This window comes from Taurulus bubalis (genome assembly GCF_910589615.1).
Source record: "Taurulus bubalis genome assembly, chromosome: 9".
NCBI lineage: Eukaryota > Metazoa > Chordata > Actinopteri > Perciformes > Cottidae > Taurulus > Taurulus bubalis.
The window spans coordinates 20,520,708-20,545,504 of NC_136597.1; the positions used below are offsets into that span (position 1 = coordinate 20,520,708).

The 24,797-nt window shown below is 42.7% G+C and overlaps 1 protein-coding gene across 1 annotated transcript in view; it reads left to right on the forward strand.

Annotated features, from left to right (window-relative positions):
- tmem117 (transmembrane protein 117) overlaps positions 1-23,178 on the forward strand; it is a gene marked incomplete at both ends in the record, with an annotated part of 36,925 nt that extends 13,747 nt beyond the window's left edge. Inside the window, 6 exons of the mRNA XM_079224268.1 lie at positions 3,045-3,177; positions 12,681-12,780; positions 15,454-15,551; positions 18,086-18,245; positions 21,377-21,506; positions 22,517-23,178. Coding sequence (XP_079080394.1) covers positions 3,045-3,177; positions 12,681-12,780; positions 15,454-15,551; positions 18,086-18,245; positions 21,377-21,506; positions 22,517-23,178 — 1,283 coding nt within the window. The remainder of the gene's footprint in view (positions 1-3,044; positions 3,178-12,680; positions 12,781-15,453; positions 15,552-18,085; positions 18,246-21,376; positions 21,507-22,516) is intronic.
- Positions 23,179-24,797: the final 1,619 nt, after the last annotated feature.

Consider the following 24,797-nt stretch of genomic DNA (forward strand, 5'->3'; position numbering starts at 1 on the left):
CACTAGATGGAGACACGGCTACATGTTTTGATTTTCATTTAGAAGTGGATATGAGCTCATCCCAAACGGAACACTATAAATAGCTTTAAAGGAACGATTCTGTAAATACCTTCAATAATTATTCAAGCTGCAAAGGCATTCTCATGAGTAATACAGCAGCTTGTTAGTGGGTGCCTTTGCTGTGTGGGTGAGTGAAAGTAAGAAAGAGATAAAACATATGTCTCTCATAGTTTTTCTGTGTGTGCGTGTGGCTTCCTTGTCAGAGTGTGTTGTTGTTGTTGTCGTCCCCTGCCGGGCTGAGCCTCGCAGCAGCCTGTGCTCGTGAATCACACCTTATCGGGCTCCTTCTACTGTCGTGAGGTGCAGTGACTCAAACGGCTTGGCTGAATAGTCCTGAATCACCCCGCTAGTTAAATCCTGCCCATATAGGCTGGGAGGAGAGGGCGGCTGTGCTCGCTGGCGCGGCGTGCTACTTTAAAAGTCAGATCTGCCGATACACACTGTGGCTCCTACATCTAAGCCAGGGCTCATTGGCACTTGAGGCAATTAAGTTTACCCATGCAAGTCAATTCAATTATGCATCTGTGATGAGCCCTGAAATACCACAGAGCAAGACGTATGGTGCGGCCTCACGCCGAGCCACCTTGCCTTGGCTAAAACACCCTCAAAATGTATGGTTAGCTCGTGTTATTAAGGATATTGAAGTTAATATTCTATTCTAAAACTATGACTGCAGACAGAGCTGCTGTTCACTAAGATGGAAAGGCTTTGTCTGTCTAATATATTTGAACCAACAACAGGAGGTCCATTCATTATAACAGTTTTACTCAATAAAGATCCTCATCTCCAGAGGAATATCAACATCTTTGTTTTTATGTGCGCAGCGAGATAAAAAAACTAAAAGTGAGCAAGCTGGGATTGAACAGCATGTAAAACTATTGGAGAGTGAACCAGCCAGGCTGTAATGGGAAAATAAATGGAGCATTCTCTTTCTCTCTCTCTGTGTGTGTGTGTGTGTGTGTGTGTGTGTGTGTGTGTGTGTGTGTGTGAGACGAACACAATGCGTTCTCAGAGGAGCTGTAACTCAAAGGGATGCTGACTGAGCTGGAGGAGAGAAAAACAAAGAGTTGTTCCTGGGAAGATGGCACCAGATCACAGCAGAGGGAGAGCCTCAAAGTGTGTGTTTGCGTGCATGTGTGTGTGCGTGAGCAATGTGTGAAGTAGTGGAGACAAAGGTGTATAGCCAAGCTTCTTCATAGAGTATTTATTTACAGTCAAATGAGTAACCTTGCAGCACTTGATGGGGGTTCACTATGTGAGGACTGTTCATATTAGGGAGTCAAGCTTTGGCCCCAACCCGTCCTTTAATAGTGGGTATCTGCCAATACTGAGTAGATCCATTTTAAGAGCCGGTGTAGCCCTCTAAATAGGGCCCTTCTTGTTTTTTTTTATTCACATGTTAGAGGCCTTATCAAATTGATATGCCTTAATTATTAATACGGGTGAAAGTTTAACTGGGAGAATGAGACCTGCAGAGACGGCTACAGAGAAAATGTATGACTCTGGTGAAGCTTGGTGAAGTACAGAATAAAAGTTGAGTTAGTGTTGGTTTGACAATGTTGTTTTGAGCTTTTGATTTGAAAAAAAGAGGTAATAATTGAGTAGGACTATGATGAATGAAAGCTATCTTTGTCTCCTATTTACAGTTGCATTGAGATGCGTCTTCTTTATTATATTATTTTTAGCTCGGAGACAAACCCAAGAATTTGAGCCAAATTCTGCGTTTTCCAGCACAGTTGAATATTTTCACTGGTTTCTTTCTTCTTAGTACAAGTAGAGAAGCGAGCAACCAAAAAGTCAGTTGTGTAACCATCAACTTGAAGGCCGTATAGCAGTCTCCCAGGGTCAAACCAAATGATGCCATTGGTTGCATTATGGGGATGTAGGATCCAGTGTTTCTGAAGATTGGTCCGCACAAAAACAACTAAACATGTGTAAATATCTCCACCTCTGTAGCTTGAATTTGTACTTTTTTTTTTTTTTAAAGAAAAAAGTCTGTTTGATTTTATCCATTTCATTTGCAAATCCTATTTGACCCAGGTCTGAGTGATGGTGGTGGTAACAAACACCCTAAATGTACAAAGTGGATTGCTTCTGTTCCACACCGCAGTGTTGGAGGTAGATCAAGGACTGTTGCATTATGCGATTATATTATGCACCCCTAATTGCATCACACATGCTATTATTCAGACGGCTAAATAATTTATACTTTACTTATGTAATGCTTTTTCATAATGCCACTCTGACCAGAAAAACACGTCCCCGAATTAAAGATATAAATATGTTTTTGTTTGCCTTTCGGGGCAACCAAAATAGTTTATTTAGTTAATTAGTCTGTCATTATATTTATAGCGAGCCACGGAGGAGCTATAAGCACCAACTGCAGTATTTTCAAGGTACAACAACAAGCTAAAAATCCTCATTGTCTTCATGAGCGCTGCCACCAGCAGAAGAACGAGCTCGCGTGATTATGCTTTCTGTGCAGAGGCGCGCATATCTGAATCAATCTCATGCTCTGCCGGAGAGATGTATCTTAATAATTTGATTGCAAGCCAGGATTGTATTAAAAACAAAACAAAAAACACCACAGGTCACAATTGTTTGAATAATTTCTCTAATCATGCAAGACCTCTCCGTTCACGACAACAAAGGCGAGCATCAAGCCACCGACATCATGTCCAACAGACGCATGAAATGATGTGTATCTGGAATATTTTCTGTTGGGCTTGATGATGAAATGGTGACAGTTGAAATTGGTCAGGAAAAGACAATTACTTCGAGGCCGTGGAAGTGACACCTCAAAGTGGTCTTTCATCTTAATTTCAGTGCTTAAAGGGCACGTGTCTGACGGAGGAGGACATTATTGATCTGTGTGACTAATTTTTCTACTTTCATCTTCATTTTCGTGGCCATACATGTTCGCAGGTTGACGTGCTGTTTGAACCCCCACTGACAGCGGTGTCCTTGTCATGCCTCCTTTTTAGGTCGATACCTGCGCCTGAAAATGTTCCGCGAGGATCATGGCTCCTGGATGACTATGTTCTTCAGCGCCATCCTCTTCCTCTTCATCTTCTCACACATCTACAACCTTTTCCTGCTGATGGCTGGGAGCATGCAGTAAGCCATTCAATCTCTCTCTCTCTCGCTCTTTCTCTCTTCCTCTCTGCCCCTTTTCCCTCATTCTCTGCTTCCCATTTGTAAGAGCCAATGTACGCTTCCCTTTGGCGGGCGTGATTGATCTAAACGTCTCGCCTAAACAGAGAGTCAATGGCACTATGATTAATCAGCCCAGACATTAAATCACAGGTAGGCGCATGCAAGAGGAGGGCGGTTAATCCTGAAGGATCACCTTCAGCATCCACACTTATTCTCCCATGATCTTGACTGACTTTTCTTTCTTTTTTTCACATATCTTTGACCAGAAACCCAAGGTGTGGTTTTGCCATAGCTCTCTTAGCTAAATGCCTTGGTTTTTGCTCCTGTTGCCCCGGCTTACCTGCTGAGAAACCACTGTGCGCTGCAGAGCTTGACACCCACACACACATCAAGCCAGTGACAGGAATCCGTTTATGCATTTGCAATGTGTCCGTCTAAGGGTAGGAAAACATGCCCTTGAAGCCAGCCATCCAGACACGAGGTTGCCACGAGGTGATTTACCATTTTGTGTGTTTGGAGGGGGGGGGGCTGTAAAAAAATAAATAAAAAAACGTGCGTGGCAGGTGTCTATTCAGGTACAAGCTGTCAAGAGGGAGGCCATGGCTGTAATGGGATCTGTCCACATACAGTGCTGCTTTTCCAATTAAACAACACGCATTACTATCCATACGGTGCAGGCAGATGAAGGCTATTAGCTTGCAGGCAAGTTGTAGTGTTTTTCTCTGGCCAGAGGGATGCGTTTGTATAATCAGGCCCATCTGTCACTCCGGCCAGCGCGGTGACACCGGCATCCATCTTGTCCCTTCTCTCTGGCCGGCCGAGAAAAAAGGAAGCAAGCGGCGGAGCAGAGAGGTGCAGGCCCCGCCGAGACGAGCGATGCTGCTTGCTCAGGGAAAAGTTACATTTGCAGTCGCACTGAGTGCATCTGTCACAAAGAGGATTCCTTTTTTTTTTGTTTTACTGCCTCTCATTTCTGCCTTGAAATGCCGAGGAAAAAGGGGGCCCTATTGAGTCTGTCAGTGCATTTCTTTGCCGTCTGGAGTTTTTCACTATGTGACATTCAGATAATACTTAAGGAAAAAATAATGAGTCACTCAGGCGTTTTGAGAGATGAAGATAAATAATTTACAACACGATATATAATTTATACCCATCTAACATGTGCAAGTCACTCTGCTCATATTAGCCGCCTCGCTTGTCCAGATATAAAAAGTAGCAACCATAACAGCCTATTAAACAATTAAACTGGCCCACACGACCCTAACACTCACCCAGGGTTATTTGCTCTGGATATGCGTTGTAGCTGCGTCAGTTATCCGACAATGTACGGCTCTCCCCACAAAGACAGATGGTGCTGTTGTAAAGCGATTGAGCCCGCCGCCAAGGCACCTGGTCTTTTTCTGCACTCGTCCCAAACCCCTCCTCTCCCGTCCCGCTTTCCCGCTTGTTTTTCTTTCTGCTCCAGCAGTGTGTCCACCGAGGACCCGGGCCCTGCCAAAAACCATTAGTGTTCACATCTCTGTTCAAAACCGACATGTAAGAGCAATGTTCACACTCTGCCAGGATGCCCCTCGGAAGACAGTCTCCCGGCTGCGATAGCATGGATGCAGCAGAGTGAGCGAGCGGGGGGCGGGGGGCGGGGGGGGGGGGGGGGGGGGGGGGGGGGGGGCTGAGAGGATGGGGAGAAGCGGTCCAGCCCCGATGATGCAGTGAAACTTAAAGTCTTTTAATCCATGTCCAAACCCTATTTGCATCGCCCCCTACACTACTCCAACCAGCCCCTCACCCCACAGCAAGTATGTTGTAGTTTTCTCTTTAGCCACAGCACAAAGGAAAAGTACAATATCCCTTTGTGACTGCAGCGGCCCCTCTGTGGGAGGGAATGGTGTTTCTCCTTTTTATTTGTACCAAAAGAAGAAGCCGCTGTGAGCTATTATTACTGCCAGGGGGTTTGAAAGGGTCGGTATTCTGGCATAGCTGGCTTTGACATCTAGCCATGATGGTGCACTGCAGGGGATGATCTTCTAGACAGGGCAATCACACACACACACACAGACGCACACACATATTGTTCACGTCTCGCACCTTCCTCAAGTTAGCTGGGACGTGTATGTGTATGATGAGAGTGAGCGTATATGTGTGTGTGTGTGTGTGTGGGAGAGCGGGGGGGGGTGTTGGCATCTGTCTCCCTGACCCCGATGCTGTATGCCGCCCGTGCCCTTCGCTCATTAATATGCTTTAAATTTCATTGACCTTTTAAGGCTGTCTTGCGCTTGATTTTAATTAAATCCCGCGATACATCCACAACCCCTTATCAGGAGTGTAAACAATCACTGATAAGGGATTGTATATCTTTTCGGATGACAAGTATTTATTCATGTAAAATGGATTCATCAAAGCTGTTATCTCTCAGCTCCAAGAGATTTTCTGACTGTGTAATCGTACACATGTTCAACAGTGCCAATATTTAAACGGCCTCGTCTAGGTCAACAGCTATCAACCTGTTACCTGGCTTATATCATGGCAGGGGGAAAGAAGAAAAAAAAGCCTGTCCATTGTGGCACCCTGGGAGCTGTAAGCCTCACTTGTTACCAAACCCTCACATCTGGGCTATTTGCATTTTAATGTAACTGTCAGATTAGGAGAGGGCTGTTTGTGTGAAACCAGGGGAGTGTGACCGCCCGGGGAGTTTGACGGACTTCATGAATGTTTGGTCGCGCTGCACGATCCCATTCCGCCATCTTACGGGCTCCGAGATCGGCCCCTAATTATATGGTGTTATTTAATTAAGGCGGCCCAATGCGCGGCGTACACATTAATCACGGCTAATTTAGAGAAAGGGGAGTGGTAAAGTAGGTGAAGGTGGAGGGGAGGGAGGGAGAGGGGGGGTTGTTAGGATCTAATAGGGAGCGGGAGTGGGCCTATAAAGCTGTAAAATGATTTCCATACTTCTGTTTGTTACCCAGTAAAGAGAGCGACGGGTGAATGTCAGGATAGGGGGAGAACGAAGGGGTAAGCCGAGCAAGGGGGCGGAGGGAGGGTTGCAGCTGGAGGATATCTTTGATGAGGAGCAGGGAGGGATGGATGTGGCATTTGCCTACAGTGATAACCCTAAGTGGGATTAGACCCCATCGTATGAGGGCAATTGTTTACTTTGTTTACCATGATCCTTTGTGCCGAATGCATGCTAGTCCCCCTCGTCTGTCTGTTTGCTTGTCTGGCACTAAGCTGGGGTAATACCGTGAACAAGTAGATTGAAAAGGATGAATGAATGGCACGTCGTGGTATGTAGACGCCTCCTGTTGCATGCGATCACACATGGGACTTGTTGCTGCCAGCTTCTTTACAACAGTGGGTTCTATGATCTGGCTTTTACTTAATGTCGAAAATGCATGACAAACAAGCCGTCTCTGTTAGTTTTAGATATGCACTCGGGCAGCGATGTGGGATTGCTTTTCAGTAGTGGAGGTGTGAGGGATAACAACTTTGTTTGTTCGGTTTTTTTTTTCCCCGTGGGTCCAGAATGGGTTTGGTCTCTGCGTCTGCAGCGGACACACGTGCTTTGTTGAGAAAGACGCTTATTTGTTAAATAACACAAAAAGGATTTATTGATTTTTCAAGCAAACATGCCCCAAATTCAGTGGTATATGCCACTCAATTGTGATATTTCTCGCTTTTTTCTTTTTTTTTTCTGTTAAAGAAAATTGAAGGTCTTTGGCTTTTGGACAATCAGATACAACCACAAGTATTTTGTTTGGTCTAAAAAACAATGTCAGAAAATGACAATTTTCTCGCATTTTTGTTTAATCAATGAATCAAGAAAATAACTGTTAAATTAATCCATGAATGAAAAGCTGAGCTGATTGGCTTGTCATAATATTTGCTGTACCCTGTCACAGCTTTTATTATTAAGACTAAATATAGAGACCTGTTGCTGTATGTAAATCGCAGGAAACGTCTCGCGGTTTAGATTCATCAATCTTTCCTTGCCTTTCCTCACTCTCTCACACTTTCACACACACCCACACCTACTTTCTGAGCGTATCTGCTGTCTTTCACACTCCTACACATGCACGTTACGTTGGTATCTTGAAAATGACTCATTACTTATTTAACGAGTGTTTAGTCAGTGTAAAGCATTCCCTCCGAAGTCATTTCCCCGTCTCTCAGAATACCACTAAAACAGACCGTGTGCTAGATGAAGCGGTGAAGTCGGTCATTTCCTCTCTGATTTTATTATCCTGCTGTTTTCTGGGACAGAGGGGAGGAGCTTCCGCTGTGGCTGCAGCCCAGGTCCTCCTCGTACCTCACTGTCACATAAAGAGGAACGGACACATTGTAAACAATAAACATCACAACCTTGGCGGCGGTGCGCGTCCACCGGGAATATACGATATGTATTATATTATAGATGAATGTAAGTGTGTGCGTGTAGATGGAAGGTGGAGAGGAGCGATGTAGGACAGATGGATGGCCCATGCATGTGTTCATGTCGGTGTAGTACCACACTCTCTTCACTAGTACTATTAGTACGTGATAACATCCCAGTTCCAGTCGTTCAAAGCTTCACATTTTCTTTCCCGTTGTCGAAAATGCTTTCGAATTTATTGTTGAAATTGTGAAAGATTCACGAAAACGTTCAACTTCTCAACTAAAAATATTATTTAAAGCACATTGGGTTTTCTGCTAGTGATGATATGTGTAAAGACAAAGTTCTTTGACATGACCATGTTCACATTGTGACATTTACATAAAAGCTATGAAACCTATGTTCTTGTCCCAGTTTACGTGATTCTAAAATTCTCCAGATTGCCGTCTTTGATTATTAGCAAGCATCTGTAATGTGGCGAAGTTCTCCAGTTAGTATCTTCAGATTGATGAAACAAGAATATTGGCAAATTCTGCAGGAGAAGAAGATCGAGGTCAATGGATGGGTTGACAAAATGCCGTACTTTAACTCCGGGGACTGTTGTTCATTTCCTGTTTTCTACTGTCAATCAACGCCTCCGATTGTTCTCTTATCTCAACCAAGTGGTTATTATTGTAACCATGATGACAAAGGGCCGCTAACCTTAACTAAGTACTAATATTAACCCAAACCATGAGGTTTCCCTGAACACAACCAAGTCATTTTGTGCCGAAACCAAAGCTTGAAAATGGCCAGTATCGCATCATAAAACAGATTTATTTTTTGCAACAGTGATTTGTGACTCTTTTGAAAGGCACAGATAAATAATACTGACCTGATAAGGCTGTCAGGTCAGAAAGCTGCTCTCTATATTGTTCTAAAATGACGTATTGTGTCGTTAAATTTGACAGAGGTTACTAGTGTGCTTGTAAATCAATGTAAAGATACAGGGAGACCTGGTTTTGGACCCTTCTGTCCTAATCCAAAGCTCTGGAGGGCCTGATACCAGGCGATAGCATTCATTCCTACTCCTAAGCTAGGGGAATGATAAGAACTAAAAGACTCAATCTCCATCCAGTATAATACAAAACGTGGGCTCATTCTGTGCGGAGTGATGAATTGAGATTGAAGTACTAAGTTGCCTTGAGAGATGCTTTCGCGATAGTGAAAAGAGTGCGTATTGACAGCTTTATGCGCCCTGGTAACTAATGCCGCTCAGTGTTATACTGTAAATATGAAGTTGTGGTGCGTGGGTAGGAGACAAGCAATGCATTTCAATGGGGAGCCAGCCAAGGTCGCAATTTAATGTTGAAAATGAGTCCAGCCTTCACAGGGCACAAGAGGTCACTTAGTTGCCACGGTCACTAAATCACTGGCTGCCTGACAGAGAAAACAAGATTATACAACCCTGCATGAAGGCATATACGTCCAAATGGACAGTGAAAAACATAATGGAAATCGGAGTATTGATGACTCAGAGTAGGGAAGCTGTTTTTATAAGATTAATTTACAAGGCTCCCATGGGACTTGGAAAATCCTTAGGTTGAGAATTTGATAAAATAAAATAAAGCCATAAACTTCTCTGAATTAATGAATATATGGAATATTTGAGAGTGCTTTGGTTTATTGCAAAGCATAACATGGCCAAAGTGTTTTGGCACTATGCTGCAGGTCGTTAATGATAACTGTTGGGGAAATGCTTTCCAAGGGTTATGTATTAAAACCTTCTTGACATGGCCAATCCATGAGTCCTCTGCCATAATATATCACATGTATAAACCCCAAATCAATGGGAAACTAGTTTGACAACTGTTTAAGCTTCGGATGAAGTGAAAATCACAGACATTGGCATCTCAAATATGATTTATATCATTGTCAGATAAGAGTTGGAAAAAATTGTCAATAATAATGAATCAATTAGTCAGAAAATTAATTGCCAGCTATTTTGATGACTGACCATTTTAGTCAAAACACACTACATGTGGGGAAATGATTTGCTATATGTTATATTAAACTTAGATTATTTGGGGTTTGGGACTGTAAATCAAACAAAACCAGCTATTTCTACTCACCACCTTTTTCTCTGGGAGGATGTGATGCGTATCCGTCTGAGATTTCCTTTTAGATGGATAAATCAATGAAATAATCTGCAGAATTATTAATCACAAAAATGATCTTTAGTTGCATCCCAGAATTGAGTATCTTTGGGGGTTTGGACTGATGGTCCGTTAAAATGATTTTAAGGAATCACTATGGGCTTTGAGAAATTGCATTTGGGCCATTTTCCAATGAAGCAACAGATTAATCTATACCGAAAATAATCATTAGTTGCAGGCGTACATTGTTGCAGCTCATTAAAAAGCTCTGATTATAACAGCATGCCCCAACACAATAATACAGAATTACTGCCCAGTGTATCAAAACTTAATATAAGACAATATTCAACTGATACGTAATTATAAAACAAAACAATCTGGTGCACAGTGGGATATCCATTTGACTGGAGTGAATATAGATGGAAGAATTACGATTGCGAACATGTGCGGTAATAGCTAAACAGAAGAGTACTGTAAGAAACTGAAGCTTTGTCAAACTCAAAAGTAAGGAGTCTGTTTGTCCTTCAAGTTTCTCCACAATCTCTCGTCTGATCCTCTTCTCATCTTTGGATGAGTGGTTCTCCAGAAAGCTGCAAGCTTCCGAACACGAGTACTAGTTAAAATACAATACAAAGAAAGAGATATTGAAGCAATATTGAAGCAAAAAATAAAAACGATCCAGCAGATGCCCAAAAGTTGAAATGGCCTTGTTCGCTGGTTAATGTCACACAGGGGTAATGTCCAAACTCATAACTCTCTAACTCTGTACCCTCTGTAGCGCAAAATTGTAATTTCTTGCATGTGGTGGAGCAAGACTTTGAAAGGCATTGAAATGTCCTTGAATATTTTTGTCCGAACAAGTGTGGGAAACCTGATAACATTCCGCAGGGGGTCAGAAGCTGGCTGAGCCGGCCGCGCTGGCACTGACACTGCCACTGGCTCTGCGATTAAGCCACGGGGGCCATTTTGGGGCTGATTATTCATGGTGCTACTGTACTGATGTTCCACTACACTGAATTCTCTCATTAGGTCATCCGGCTCTAAAGGCCATAACATTTTCAGTCGGCATGAATAAGTCAGAGAGTTCTGCCTCTGATCATGCAGTGCGAGGAGTCCCCAAACTCATCACAGGTGCTCTTCAAAAAAAAAAAAAGTAAACCATCTCTTTCAGCTCAGGGGTAGCATTTACTCAATTAAATATGTGAGAAGGGCATGGGGTTGGCGGCGGGGTAGTTATTTATTTTTTATTTAAAGCCTCGCATGTGGTGCCAGACAGCATTTCCAGAAGTATCGATCTGAATTTCGCTGCGGCTAAATGACTCCCAATGGGATCTCCTTGGTAACTGGAGCAGTGCCAAGCCGCTGAATGTCTAACTGACTTAATGCAGATATAAATCGCCATTCCAATCAAGGCTGTTTTATTTGCGGGCTTGAGCGAGGCAATACGTCACCTGCGGTACTGCACGTTTTTCGTCAATAAAACCCTGTCAAATCTGTTAAATGCTCGCTGCATCGACGACACATGATTTATAATGTTTTCTTTCCAAGGAAGAGTATTTTGCACACAATTGCAGTCAACGGATAGTTGACATTTTGGGTCACTGGTTTGCCACAATCCGTCATCATCGTTTTTGTGTTGCCTATGAGCATTTGTTATGCTTCTCAGGTAAAGACTCATGCATAATGGGGGGGAAAAAGGCACCAGCAATTAAGTCATTAAAAATGAACACCTATTAAAGCTGCTACATTAGCTAATAGCTTAAAAGGATTGCTTCCATTGCTTCTCAAGAGATTGTTTAGACTTGTCTGACAACGACTCATTTACAAAGTGAACAGCACGCAAAATAGAACTCATAACGCAATCAGCTAAAGGAAATGAAAGCAAAGCATTTATAGAGAGAGGGAATTAAATGTACACCAGCAGGTAGTAGGTGACACTTTCCAGGGCCCCATTGTGTGCAATAGAAAACATTTTTATTGGTGTCTGCTTGCGGCCAGAAAATGACCCGAGGAAAACAAAGACGAATGGAGCCATTGACTTCAAATACAACCCCTTGAAAGCACAGCCAGAGCCCTATCCATCGCCATCTATTATATTCATGAGTGTGACCTGTGGGGGGTGAGCTGGGGCTTAAGGGGGAGGTGATGGGTGATGGGTGCCCACCTGCTCCACTCAGCCTCTAAGACACTGGCTGCCAGGAGATCAAACAGGCCTCCTCGCTCCCCTCTGTTCTCCTCTTCTCTCCCCGGCACGGGTCCCATATACGAGGCGACTGACCCACTTTCCCTCCCTCCCTGCGCTATTACCTGGAGAAAATAGAGTGATGTGGTGTGTGTGTGTGTGTGTGTGTGTGTTGTGGGTAGGTGTGTGGGGCTGAACAAAAGCTTCTCATCTTCACTTACTGTACAGAGATGAATGCATCGGACTCCAAAGAAAGCATGTTGTTTCTTATCACATTCCCTCTCTAATGGCATGTCTTGACCTCGTCTATGTTTTGCTTCTGTGCTGCTGCAGTTGATGTGAACTGAGCTCACTCAGATCTGGTGCATTAATGGGGGGGGGGGCTCTTTGGGATGCCAGTGTTGATTTAAAATCGACTAGACATGAGACAAATTTGCCAAACAAATGGATAATTTGCCCAACACTACAGGTCCAAATGGAAGCGGTGGTAGTGCATAAATTCCATCGCGCTGGTGTAAATTGTTTACAACCCTCAGGGCTTTACGGAAGGTAGAGCCATCGCTCATTGTTTTCACAGGATCAGATTGATATTGATTGACTCTGACAGCTTATCACGATACTTAGCGGCAGTGACCATTTTCTCTCTGGTCCTGCACTCTCCCTCTATTGGCTCAGTTTGTGAGTCTCGTTGCCGCCTTCCTTTTTACTACCCTCATAACATTTACTTTACTTTTTTTGTGATGTCCTTGCCTTCACTCTTGCTCTTCGTTCCTCGCAGGTCTCACATGGTGACGGACTACATGGGCATCAGGAACGAGAGCTTCATGAAGATCGCTGCAGTGGGGACGTGGATGGGAGACTTTGTCACTGCCTGGATGGTGAGGTTCCAGGGACATTAGATACATTTGCATTTATGAAAGGAAATATTACATTTAGATGTTCTTGCTGATTTCAAATTATCTTTTTAACGCCATGCTAGCAGCATGTTTGATATGCAGATACTCATGGTTCCCAGATGATTTGGCAATCCCCTAATTTACCAAACAGTTCCAACAGGGCAACAGTTCCACTTGTTCAACAGGTATTTCGATCTTAATTAAAAAAAAACATTTTCAATAATAAAATTCTTGCAGCTGTTTTTGAGATAAAAGCTTGTGTTGAAGATGCTGAATTGCTAAACATTAGTATGCTACATCAAAATGCTAAACAATTTGTACTGTTGTGAAAACAGCATTTATTTTTCCATCCCTGTAACTATAAGAAATCATAGAATAGATGGATTGCTTTTATTCAATATGTAACAAATAACAAGAATAAACAATCAAATGCACAGTAAATGTAGAGAGCAAATTCTTGATGAACTAAATTAATATATTTACATATATTGTCCATTGTTCCACGGAATTGAACCCTTACACAACCGACTCTGCAGCCATCTGATTCTATGACGTTAGCACATCATAAACATGGACATCTTTCCCACCCCTACTATCCATCCAAATGGTTTGATAGTATCATTGTGCTAATATAACTAAAAACACATGTGAGAATGTGGAGCCAGGTCTGAGAGGATGAATTGGAAATAGCTTTTCAGGGCCAGCGCACAATGGATATACTCCTTTGAATGAGTTAATTAGCAACAATAGCAGTCCTCTATCAGCTCAGGCTGTTCATTTAATAGGTATATTAAACTCATATAGAAGTTAAATGGCTGAGCCATCCTTCACACATTCCTCTAAATACTAGGTCAGGTGTATTCTCTTAACCGTCGTAAGGCACACCTTTTAAAGCTCCCTGTGCCGATCCACTTCAATCTGCTACCAAATCCTTCGAGTAACATGCAGTTTGATCTTAGATGGGTCAGAGGAAACAATGAATGCACAGGTAGGTGCAGAGTATGTCGGAGGAGAAACCCACCTCTGTTCATTTGTCAACATAAAGACGGGAGGAGAGCTCCAGCGGACTACCTGTGGTGGGAGGAGTGGGGCTCTGGCACCGAGATGCACACAGCTGAGACAACTTGACAAGCTCCCTCACTGGTCACATTAGTATTCTAGAGTACATACTGCAGAGAAAGAGAGGGGGGGGGGGAGGGAGGGGGAGGAGGAGGTTAGAGGTGAAGTGTAGAAGTCTGGTCAGAAGGGAGACAGGGGAAGCAGCAAGTGAGAAGGTGAATCAGGAGGGTGTGTTAGAGAGAGAGAGTTTGTGAGAGAGAGTTGGGCCAAGTCAAAGTGCTGATTCCAGAAATTACCCACAAGGTTTTTTACATTCCATTAATTCAACAGCGCACTTTGAAGATGACCTCTGTGTGTCCTCCGCCTCTCAGATTTACAGTGTGTCTTCACTAGACGGGCGAACAGGAAGGGTCTGTTTTTCACAATGCTGCAACGGCAGAAACATCTGGAACACATGGCCTGATTCAAATCCGCTTTATTGACAAACTGACTTCACTCCTTCAGTGGCTCCACTCAAAGAATATAGATAGAGTTGTAACTATATACAACTCCAGTGAAGAAAATCTACTTGTAATGACATTAAGATGAATAATGTGATCACCAACTGATATCGGCAGTGGAAAGACGGGTACAACCTCAACATTAATAATAATTAAACAAGTCAATATTTATTGAAGGTTCTTACTGACTAATTAGTGTTTGATCACGGATGAAGTGTTATTCAGTCTCAATTATTTAATATTTTGAATATAAATATACATATAATCTTGTGTCATTTAGAATTGTTCATCATGCATATAATGTATAATTAAAATGTATTGGTGACTAAAGTGTATTAATGAACTCCAGTTGTAAAAACTGTGTTTTTCTTCCTGATTTGCACTACAGGACAAAGAGTATGTGGACATCCATAACACCCATGTGTGATTGTTGAACATTGCCATTTCTAAACCACGAGCACTAATATGCCACTATAACAAACTTTCCACAATATTTTGGGACCTGGATGCAGGGATCTGCTCTTTCATTAGTGAAGCAAATAGGCTTCGCTCCCAGTCAGCAGCCCAGTTCATCCTCAAGGTGTTGGATGGGGTTGAGGTCAAGGCTCTGCTGTGCAGGCCAGTCAAGCCTCAACAAAATGTTGGTCTCAAAGTTGTAATTACACTGTTGTCTGAAATATTATTGTTGGCTGTAGCTTTAAGGGGTATTAAGGGAAATATGCTTTTTGACTTTTTTGGCTTAGATTCAGATGAGAAGATTAATACCACTCTCAAGCCTGTCCATTAAATATGGAGCTACATCTGGAGAGGGGGAGCTTAGCTGAGCACAAACACTTACATTAACCTCTTTGTAAAAGCACAACTTGCCATTTTTTTACTTGGGTTTTCACTGATTACATAAACACGATACTGAGTTTAATCAGTTTTAATTAATTTAATGAATTAGTTCGTTAGTTATTAGTTCTTCATATACGGAATATTACCTTGATTTGTGCATCTGTTTGCAGTCTTTTTTTTTTTTTTAAACTATGCTAAACGTGCGTAACCTCCTCTACATTCAATCATAAGTCATTTAGTCAATGTTTCCTTTCTGCAGGTGACAGATATGATGCTCCAGGATCAGCACTACCCAGACTGGGGCAAAGCAGCCAGAAGGTTCTGGAAGCAAGGCAACAACAGGATTGTTCTTTTCTGGTACGTTGGTTAAAAATAATAATATATATATATATATATATATATATATATATATATATATATATATATATATATATATATATATATATATATACACACAAATGCCAAAGACAGGAACTAGCCTAAACTGTACCCACACTGCACCGCTACGCTCACAGCTGTCAACAGGAGAGAATCACTATTCGACAGGGGAACAGATTTCTTTACCTTACACTGGCGTTCATGAAACACGACTTTAATAAAAAAAAAGATTAGAAACGGCAATACCTACTTTAAAGAATTTGGCCGTGGTTTATCGTAAATACCGGCAATCTGTATCTTTGTCTGCGTGCACATAATACAATTTCATATTTCTATGCTTACTAGAATGCATTATATATTCCTTGTGTGTGTGTTGTATGTGGTCTCTCCAGCCCGTTGCAGGGTTACACGCAGTCAATAGCCGTGGTAATCTTCCCTCACTCAGTGTCAGCACCTTTAATTAGAAGAACAGGGTGAAAATCAATGGACACAGCAAGGTCACGGGCCAAACCGCAGCCCTGCCTTTTACTTCTCGTACCACAAGCTGTGACCCTTAAATAACTGCTAAACAAATGCCGCAAACCATGTCTGATATGCCCATTACGGGACGACCAAGTAGAAGCGCATGCCTGTTTTTGATGTATTACACCACCGGCGCACGGTCCCCGGCGGTGTTCATTCACCAAAGTGGCTCAGTGCTGTCAGTCAAACGCGACATGCCAACGCCTCTCCGGTGGTTCGTTTTGGGGTCACGGTGAGAAGTGAAGGACACGGAGGAAGAGGATGCGGTTGAAACAGTTTGACGTCTGTTTGATACGTACACAGAGAGGTCAGGACATTGACGTCTCAAACTTCAAAGACGGTGTTTAACATTTCCTTTCGCACAATTGATTCACCTGCGATTTAGAATGCGAGCAGTCGGAATGGTTCAGACTTTTCCGGCAGCCCTTCATTTTATTGACGGACTCACGCTGTCCCAATCAATGCCGGATTTGATGAGCTTTCGTTTGAAATTCAGAGCTTGAAATATGATTGATAAATGCGTTGCTGGATACATCTTGTCAATATGCGCTGAAGGGTCGTGGCAAATTGTAAAAGACAGTGCCAAAAAAATAAATAAATGCATCTCCCTTACAGCTGAAATGGAATATGAGCTGGCGTTCACTATCTGCAATGCAGCCAGCCGATGTGTGGCGGGAGAATGCACACACAACAGCACCGCAATCACCGGGTGACATTGAGACACAATGCACAGTGGAGAATAATACTCGCCGTTCTCAATGTGCCTCTCCTCAGATGGCTGAGAACATTTTCCCCAGTAATCAGTTCATGCCGAATTACAGCAATGTGACATAAACACAATTCAGAGGGTGTGAAAGATCGCAGAAAAAATGCAGCAATTGCTGCATGCAGGTGAATGAAATAGTTTGGCTCATGTTAAATATGGAAATACATGGAAATATGTATGCGGCCGGGTTTTGAATTGCATTGTCTCTGCATCCACAAACGGACACAGGTTTCTTTTATGCACATTCATCTTCCTGGAAGCTTTATCTCCTGCCATTTTTCAAAATCCAGGTGAAAATTGTTGTTCAATTCATTATTGAGTCCATGAAAAGAGAAAGGGAATGTATCAGATTTATCTTTTCTTGTGTTTGACGTCGGCGAGGAAGTGGAGCTGTTTGTCTTCCAAGATGATACAAACTTAACTGATCACGTAGTTTGACATTTTGAACTTATATTTAAAAGTTTTTCAAGGTCTTGCACTTTTTAATGTGCCTTATTGATTTATCGCCGCTCCTTCCTTTTCTTTTGTCTCTTTCCTTCCCTTTACTCATCCCCTCTGCTCTGCTTCCCTCCCTTTACTCCCTCTCTCATCCGCTTCTCTTTCCCCTTTGCCTCTCCTCTGTTTCCTTTTCCTTTCTTCCCTCCTTTAACTCTTCTCTTGTCCTCTCATCTCTGTGCCTCTCCTTACTTTTCCTTCTTTCCTTCCTTTCTATTCTTACATCCTCTTCTCCTTACCCTCTCCTCTCCTTTTCTCACCTCTCCTTAATTTTCCTTCTTTCCTTTCTTCTCATCTTTTCTACTTTCCTTCCTTTCTCTTCTCTTCCTACATCCTCACCTCTTCCTCATTTTCATATTCTCTTCTCCTATCTCTCCTTTTCCCACCTCTCCTTCCTTTTTCTTATTTCCATTCTTCTTCTCTCTTCTTTTCCTTCCTTTCTCTTTTTACATCCTCTTCTCTTCTACTCTTCTCTCCTCTCCCATCTCTCATTTTCTCACCTCTCCTTTCTTTTCCTTCTTTCCTTTCTTCTCATCTTTTCTCCTTTCCTTCCTTTCTCTTCCGACATCCTCTCCTCTTCCTCCTTTTCCTCTTCTCCTTACCCTCTTCTCTCCTCTCCTATCTCTCCTTTTCCCACCTCGCCTTCCTTTTCCTTCTTTCCTCTCCTCTCTCATCCTTCCCAATTCCTCTCCTCTCTTCTTCCTCTCCTCTTCCCCTCCTCTCCTTGCAGGACAGTGCACATCTCTCTGACGTCGGTGGTGGTTCTGGTCATCAGTACTGACTGGATCAGCTGGGACAACCTGAACCGAGGCTTCCTGCCCAGCGACGAGGTCTCCAGAGCCTTCATGGCCTCCTTCATCCTGGTCTTCGACCTTCTCATTGTCATGCAGGTAGACCGCTCCCCTGAGGCCAATTAAAAAAGGGAGCTGGGAGGTTTCTTGGCTCACTTCCCTGCCCATCTTGCCAGTTCCTGTCCCTCCCTCCCTCCCTCCCCTCCTATTCATCAATGGGGCACTGCGGCACAGAGCAGCGAGAGGGGCGTTTGATCACTCTCAGTTGGCACGGATACAAAAGCATGCTCACACACATATATACACACCCACCAATACACAGATACATACAAACTGTTGTTTACTCTTTTACATCTCCTCTCTTCCAGTCTCTCATCCCTCTTTCCCAGACCTCTGCCATGAACTCACCCTTTCCTCCCCTACTCCCCTGTGAGCCGAGTTTATTTTCTTTAATGATGACTCACACGATTGGAGTTTTTCTCACTTTCTCTTTCCACCCCTTTTTTTTTTCCCACCCGATGTCCTCTCCCTCCCACAGGAGAGTGTACATCAATAAAGCCTGTGTCAGTGGCTCATGAATATGCAAATGTATTTGTCTGGGCAAAAAAACACATAACTGTATTGAAGAGAACGAGCGGGAGAAGGCCCTTTTTTTTTTTTATTTATTTATTTTTTTTATTTATTATTTTTTTTTTTACGCCTCTGGCCAGGAGCCAGAACCGCAGGCCAATCATGTATGTGGCTTGACTGCGAGCCTAATTCAACACGGCCTCTCCAAATACGTAATGAGCATATTTCACGAGGCCTTGTTGGTGGGTATTAGAGGACGTGTCGCAAGACTAATATTTGCCATCTCCTAAATATATACGTTTCTACTCTGTGGATTATGCTTATTACTACGAGGCTGCACTGGAGAACATCACCCAGTGTTGCAAACACACCACTTCACAGAAACCTGGCAAGCACACCACTATAATTACCATGGTTATATGTATTGGAACTGGAGTTCTAACTAAAAGTGATTTCTGGACTTATTTATTGAAACAATTCATTATTTTAAGGAGTACTTCTGGCTGCTCTGGCCAGTAATTACTTCCCACTGTGGTGTTTTTCTCATTCATTTACCCAATGATTGTGATTATGCAGATACGGAGGAGCAGCTCAGCCTACTGTATGTGAGCGTTTCCTCACAGAAATGCCGGTGTCTTGCTGAGGCCAGCTTTCCCAGCCTTCTGGAGGAAAAAAAAGCCACTGATTTGATGTGACATGGAGGACACATTCCCTATTTTGACATCTCCGTTTGACTCCTAGAGACATCTGGACCCGCCACTCCCTCCCTCCCTCTCTCTTACTTGGCGGTATATCACTCTCCGCTGGCGTGGATTTTGTTTACAACGGGCCCTTCTCATTTTCTGCACAGTGTACAGCAAGCACATTTAGTGCAGTTATTTATGAGTCGAGTTTGACGGCGCTGCCACGCGGCCCGGGCACTGGCGGCCGTCGCTACGTTCCACCAGTCAATAAAAATCCATCCTCAAAATCAGCCGCCCCTACAGCTTCATTCCCCCTCCATTTTAGAGCGCAGGGTGTCAGAGTTAATATCTCACCTCCATGAGAAAACATGCTTGTTGTTGTTCTCAAACTAATTAATACCCCAATTAATGACCTGCCTGGATTTGCCTCCGAGCTGGGTTTTACAATTTCGATAGTTTTGTGGATAATTGAGGGTTTTCTTTCTGCATTTCCCAGCTGAATGTCAGATTTCGATGTAATTTGCATATGATTATACACATTTACATGTGTGGATGATGTACACTCCCAGTATATGTATCTTCCTATATGTGTTTTAGCTGAGACTCATTATTTTGTGGGAGGGAGAAGCATGGCTTAAATGCCATGCCTGTTAGCGCTATGCCTGTTAGTGCTATAGCAACAGATACTGCGGATATGGAAGAGGAGTGGAGGACTTAATTAATATCCAGGGGCCCATCACCAAGCTGTTATGTTGCTCATAGATAGTGGCATGGGAGATGCTGGATCACATGAGGATACAGCAAGTGTAGACATGTGGTCGTGTGATGCAGCAAGTTTTGTGCAAATAACGGGTACCGAGGGGAAAGGGAGCTAATGAAAAAGGAAAACATCTGAAATTACGCGTACTACGTGTTTTTTATTTCTGTAAGAAAGATGATAAAAGCTCATTTACACAATGATTGAGTCAGCTCAGTAGAAGGAAACGTTTTTAAAACATTTACATTTTCTTTGCCATCAGAATTTCTTTATTACTTTCATTGGTGCCATTTTAATAACACATTTTCATAATGCGGTCACTAAATAAAGTTATATAAGTTAATGTATATTTTAGAGTGTGTATATATATATAAAACAATATATGTATATATAACAATATATGTATTTGACTTTTAGTTTAGTATACAATAAAGCCTATCACAATGCTTCTCACAATTATGGCATTTATTTACAATAATAGACATTTAACTTTGTAATTGAAGGAACTATTTCCATCATCAGATGTTACAAAGTCATTGACAGTCACCAGATGACTTGCAAGTCAGTATTTTGGGAAACAATTTAAGACGGTGCATAAATTATTCATGTTCTTAACACACACTAACTGAAGCACAAGTTTCTACATTTCATCACTTCAAATTTTGGTGATTTTTCAAATACACTGAAGAGTTAACTGTTCCTTTTATGTGTTGAGAAAATTATTCAAATTATTGTTCAGGAATTACATAGTTTTCACAGGACACACATTTTGAGAAAGATTTGCTCTAAAACTTTTCTGTAATTTTTTTTATCTTTCATTTGATTTTAATTTCGTTATTTTTTGGGATACCTTATGAAGAGTAGCGCCTGCCACTGGCCGCCACATATAACCACATACTAGCGGGGCACGGGCAGCCTCTTGATGTGTTTTGACAAGTTGAAGTCCCAGTGGACACGAGTACAGTCCACAAGCCTGTAAACACACAGTGTGGTCTACAGTTCACGGCAGCTGGCATGTTTGACCTCCAGCCAGTGCATGAAGAGACTCCACAGAGACTAAATATCAGCTAATACGAGAAAGTTCAGTGTCCAACACCCAATAAAGCACGATACATGGCTTACATGTGTCATGCCAATGTGGTTATTTAAATCCGCTCATTTTTCTTTATCACAGTCGCAAGATACATTTTTATGCCTGTGTGTGTGTGTGTGTGTTTCAGGACTGGGAGTTCCCTCACTTCATGGGTGACCTGGATATGAATCTACCAGGAATGTCAACAACGCATGTCAAGGTCAAGCTTCCTGTCTGCAAGAGTATCTTTAAAGAGGAGTACCACATTCACATCACAGGTACAGGCGGACACCTGCACGGCTGCTGCATACAATCAATTGTTTCATGAGAAGTACCTTTAGCATTACTAGATCCGTTTTTAACTTAGTCAATTTACACCCATTTTCATAAACTGATTAATTTGCAAAAAGAAACCAAAAAGTCCAAAAGGAACTTATACTTTGGCCTATTTTGCAGTTCTATTATGAAAACCCCAAAAAGCTTTCCCTGCTCTACTTTTCCATTTCCCTCCGAAGGGGAACACAGTTTTGATGGTTGAACCACAGCAGCCATTTATAATACATGTGTAGCCGATGTGGCACACAGGTGGCTCCGCCGCTGCAACTGCGTTTTTTTTTTTTCCGTGTTCCTCGTGTTCCTCCCCGCCGTGCGAGACTCATCTCTCATCTCTGTGTCTTAATGTTCTCGGGGAGCGAGTGTATTTCCCTATTCGGAACCGTCCTCCCGTTTTCTCCATTTTGTTCCGCTGCGTGCACACGCCGACTCGCAACCATAAAGAGAAGGCAAAACCAATGTTCCCGTGCTAAATGTTAAGCTGTTCAAACGCTCAGTAATTCGCGAAAGGTTGTTAACCCTAATGCATTGCATATCCATTAAGCATTATGGAAATGGCTCCGCCGCGACGTGATTGGTTTAACTAAAAGCTTATTAACGGCATATCTCAGGGGAGAGGAAGGGGAGAGGTGTCACGTACACCCGGGGAGACATCTGCCTGCTATCAGTCAACCTGGGGAGATGGCTGTCTCGTGGTAATGCAGCGATCTCGTTAGAAGATACCGTTGAGGAAGTAGCACCTACAAATGGATCTGTGTCTCAATGCGTGAGCTATATGCAAAAAGGAGAGGGATTCATGATGAATGAAGGTGACATCATATCTATCTATCTGTCTGACTCTAAATCGTCTTTGGAGTATCAGTCTGTTAAATGATCTGTGCGTGTTTATTCTCTGCTTCTCTGTCAAAGATGGCCTTGTTTTGTAATCTAACAGAAGTCTCGTGTCTCGTTACAGGTAAGTGGTTCAACTACGGGATCATCTTCCTCGTGCTGATTTTGGACCTGAACATGTGGAAGAACCAGATCTTCTACCAGCCCTACGAGTATGGCCAGTACGTCGGGCCCGGTGAGAAGATCTTCACGGTGGAGGAGCCGGAAACGCTCCGCTTCTTCAACCGCAGCACTCTCACCTACGAGTGGCGCTCCACCAACATCAACCCCGACAGCAACTTATCCTACGTGGAGCGGGACATGTTCCTCCACAGCCGCTTCACCGGAGCCAGCCTCGACGTCAAGTGCCTGGCCTTCATCCCGAGCCTGGCGGCGTTCCTCCTCTTCGGGTTCTTCATTTGGTTGTTCGGCCGGTTTCAGGACAGCGAGACCTTCCCGGAAAGCCAAGACAAGACGTACGAGAGGATAAAGAGGAAGTCGCCGTCGGAGTACAGCAAGGAGATGGGCGTGACGCCGGAGGAGGTGCACATAACCATGAGCGACAGTCTGAAACGAGCGGGAACGCCCATGCTGCTCTCGGTGGACGGGCCGCACTTTGGAGCGACGCCCTCGACGCACTCGACTATTTCCTCGGAAACCCAAGAGACGCACCCGAGCATCGTGATTGACAGCGCAGAGCAGGAGGAGCCGGCCGTCTCTTTCGATGTGCATAAGCTCTCTCCGTGACCTTACGAACTCCTGAAACTTTAAACTACTGCAGACAGGCAGAAAATGAGAGCTCAGGGTCTTAAACCGTCGCTTTTCTTCGGATAAGGCCAAGCTGCAAGAGAAGTTGAGCATAATCGTTCGTGAGATTCAGGAGGAGGACAGCGTGATGCGACGTGATTTGCGGTTGCGTTTGTTTTGAATATATTTTTGTAAAACGCTACTTTTTAAAAGCCTCCGAAACGGCACTAATTCTAATTCTTATAACGAAACATCTTTTCAAACCGAATGCAAACTTTAAATTGACGTGGTGCTCGCTCGGATTTTGCATTTTCATAATTCAATTTTGTCACGAGAAACTATTGCGGTGCCTATATCAGAGGAGTATTTCTACAGTCTTAACACTGCAGTCAAGTGGATTTTATTGGATCACTGCTTACACTAGTGCCTTGATATGTCATATCTTCAGATATGGATCGAAACATTCAGTATATAATACTATAAGCAACACAATGGAAGATGTCCCAGTCTACTATAGTAATGTCCTATATATGCTTTCATGTCACACAGACAATTGTTACCTCACTTGATCCTAAGACTTTATCATTTTAATTTATTCTCGTATGACGTCACTTTTACTCTCACTTCTCGTTGAAATGACATGATAATGAACATCAATGTACTTTGATGACTTATTCATAGGCCATCGCTTGATATTAGTTGCAGAGATAATAAATGCAATCAGCTAAGATCAAATAGCTAACCAATAAGCCACCTCATCATTGCTTATGTGGCTGCTGCACCTGGACTGAATACCAACAGAGTCAGAAAGGTGGTGTTGCCCTTGGTATAAATATGCCATTGAAGTGCAGGGGAGGCTTCTGCTGCAAAGCTCAGGGCTTCTTTATGTCTAGATAAACCTTAAAGGTTTTAGAAACAGTTTTGCAGTCATGGTGAATGCATGAAAAGGTATTTATTTGAAACATTATCCAAGTGTAAAAAAAAATAATCCCTGATGTTTAAACGCAACTGAAACCTGCAGCATTTATTGGCTGGCTTTGAAAGTGTTCACTGCCAAAGACTCTTTAAAATACATACATGTATACAGAATTTGGAGCTTGAGGTCCAAAGCAGTATGCTCTTTGTTTTTTTTGTTTTTTTTCTGTGAAGTGCAAATACTAACTCAATTATTACAGCATTACTAACTGCTCTGCTTTGTACAAGTTTGGCACATTTCAGTAAGTACTTTGCATAGAAATTGGACCAATGATACCAAATAATGCAGTATTTTGAGTAGATATATTGCTGCATTAGATGTTATGCAAATTTAACAGAGATATATTCATGGTCGACAGAGTGGAATGTTCTTGCATCACTCTGCATTATAATGGACTGTAATGTACTGTAATTTCCTGGAAAATTATTTCCCAAAAAAGTATCAAAAAACAACCACATACTTTGCTCCATAACAACCTAATTGTGAGTGTATTCAACATGATGATACGTATATGTAGCCTGGGGGGTGCCACCGGAATATTTACAGACTTCTGCAGTGTCAATAAATGGGTTTGAAATAATTTCATTCAATTTATTGGCATTTATATACTAAAGTAAAATCATATTGATTAAAAGATCAATAT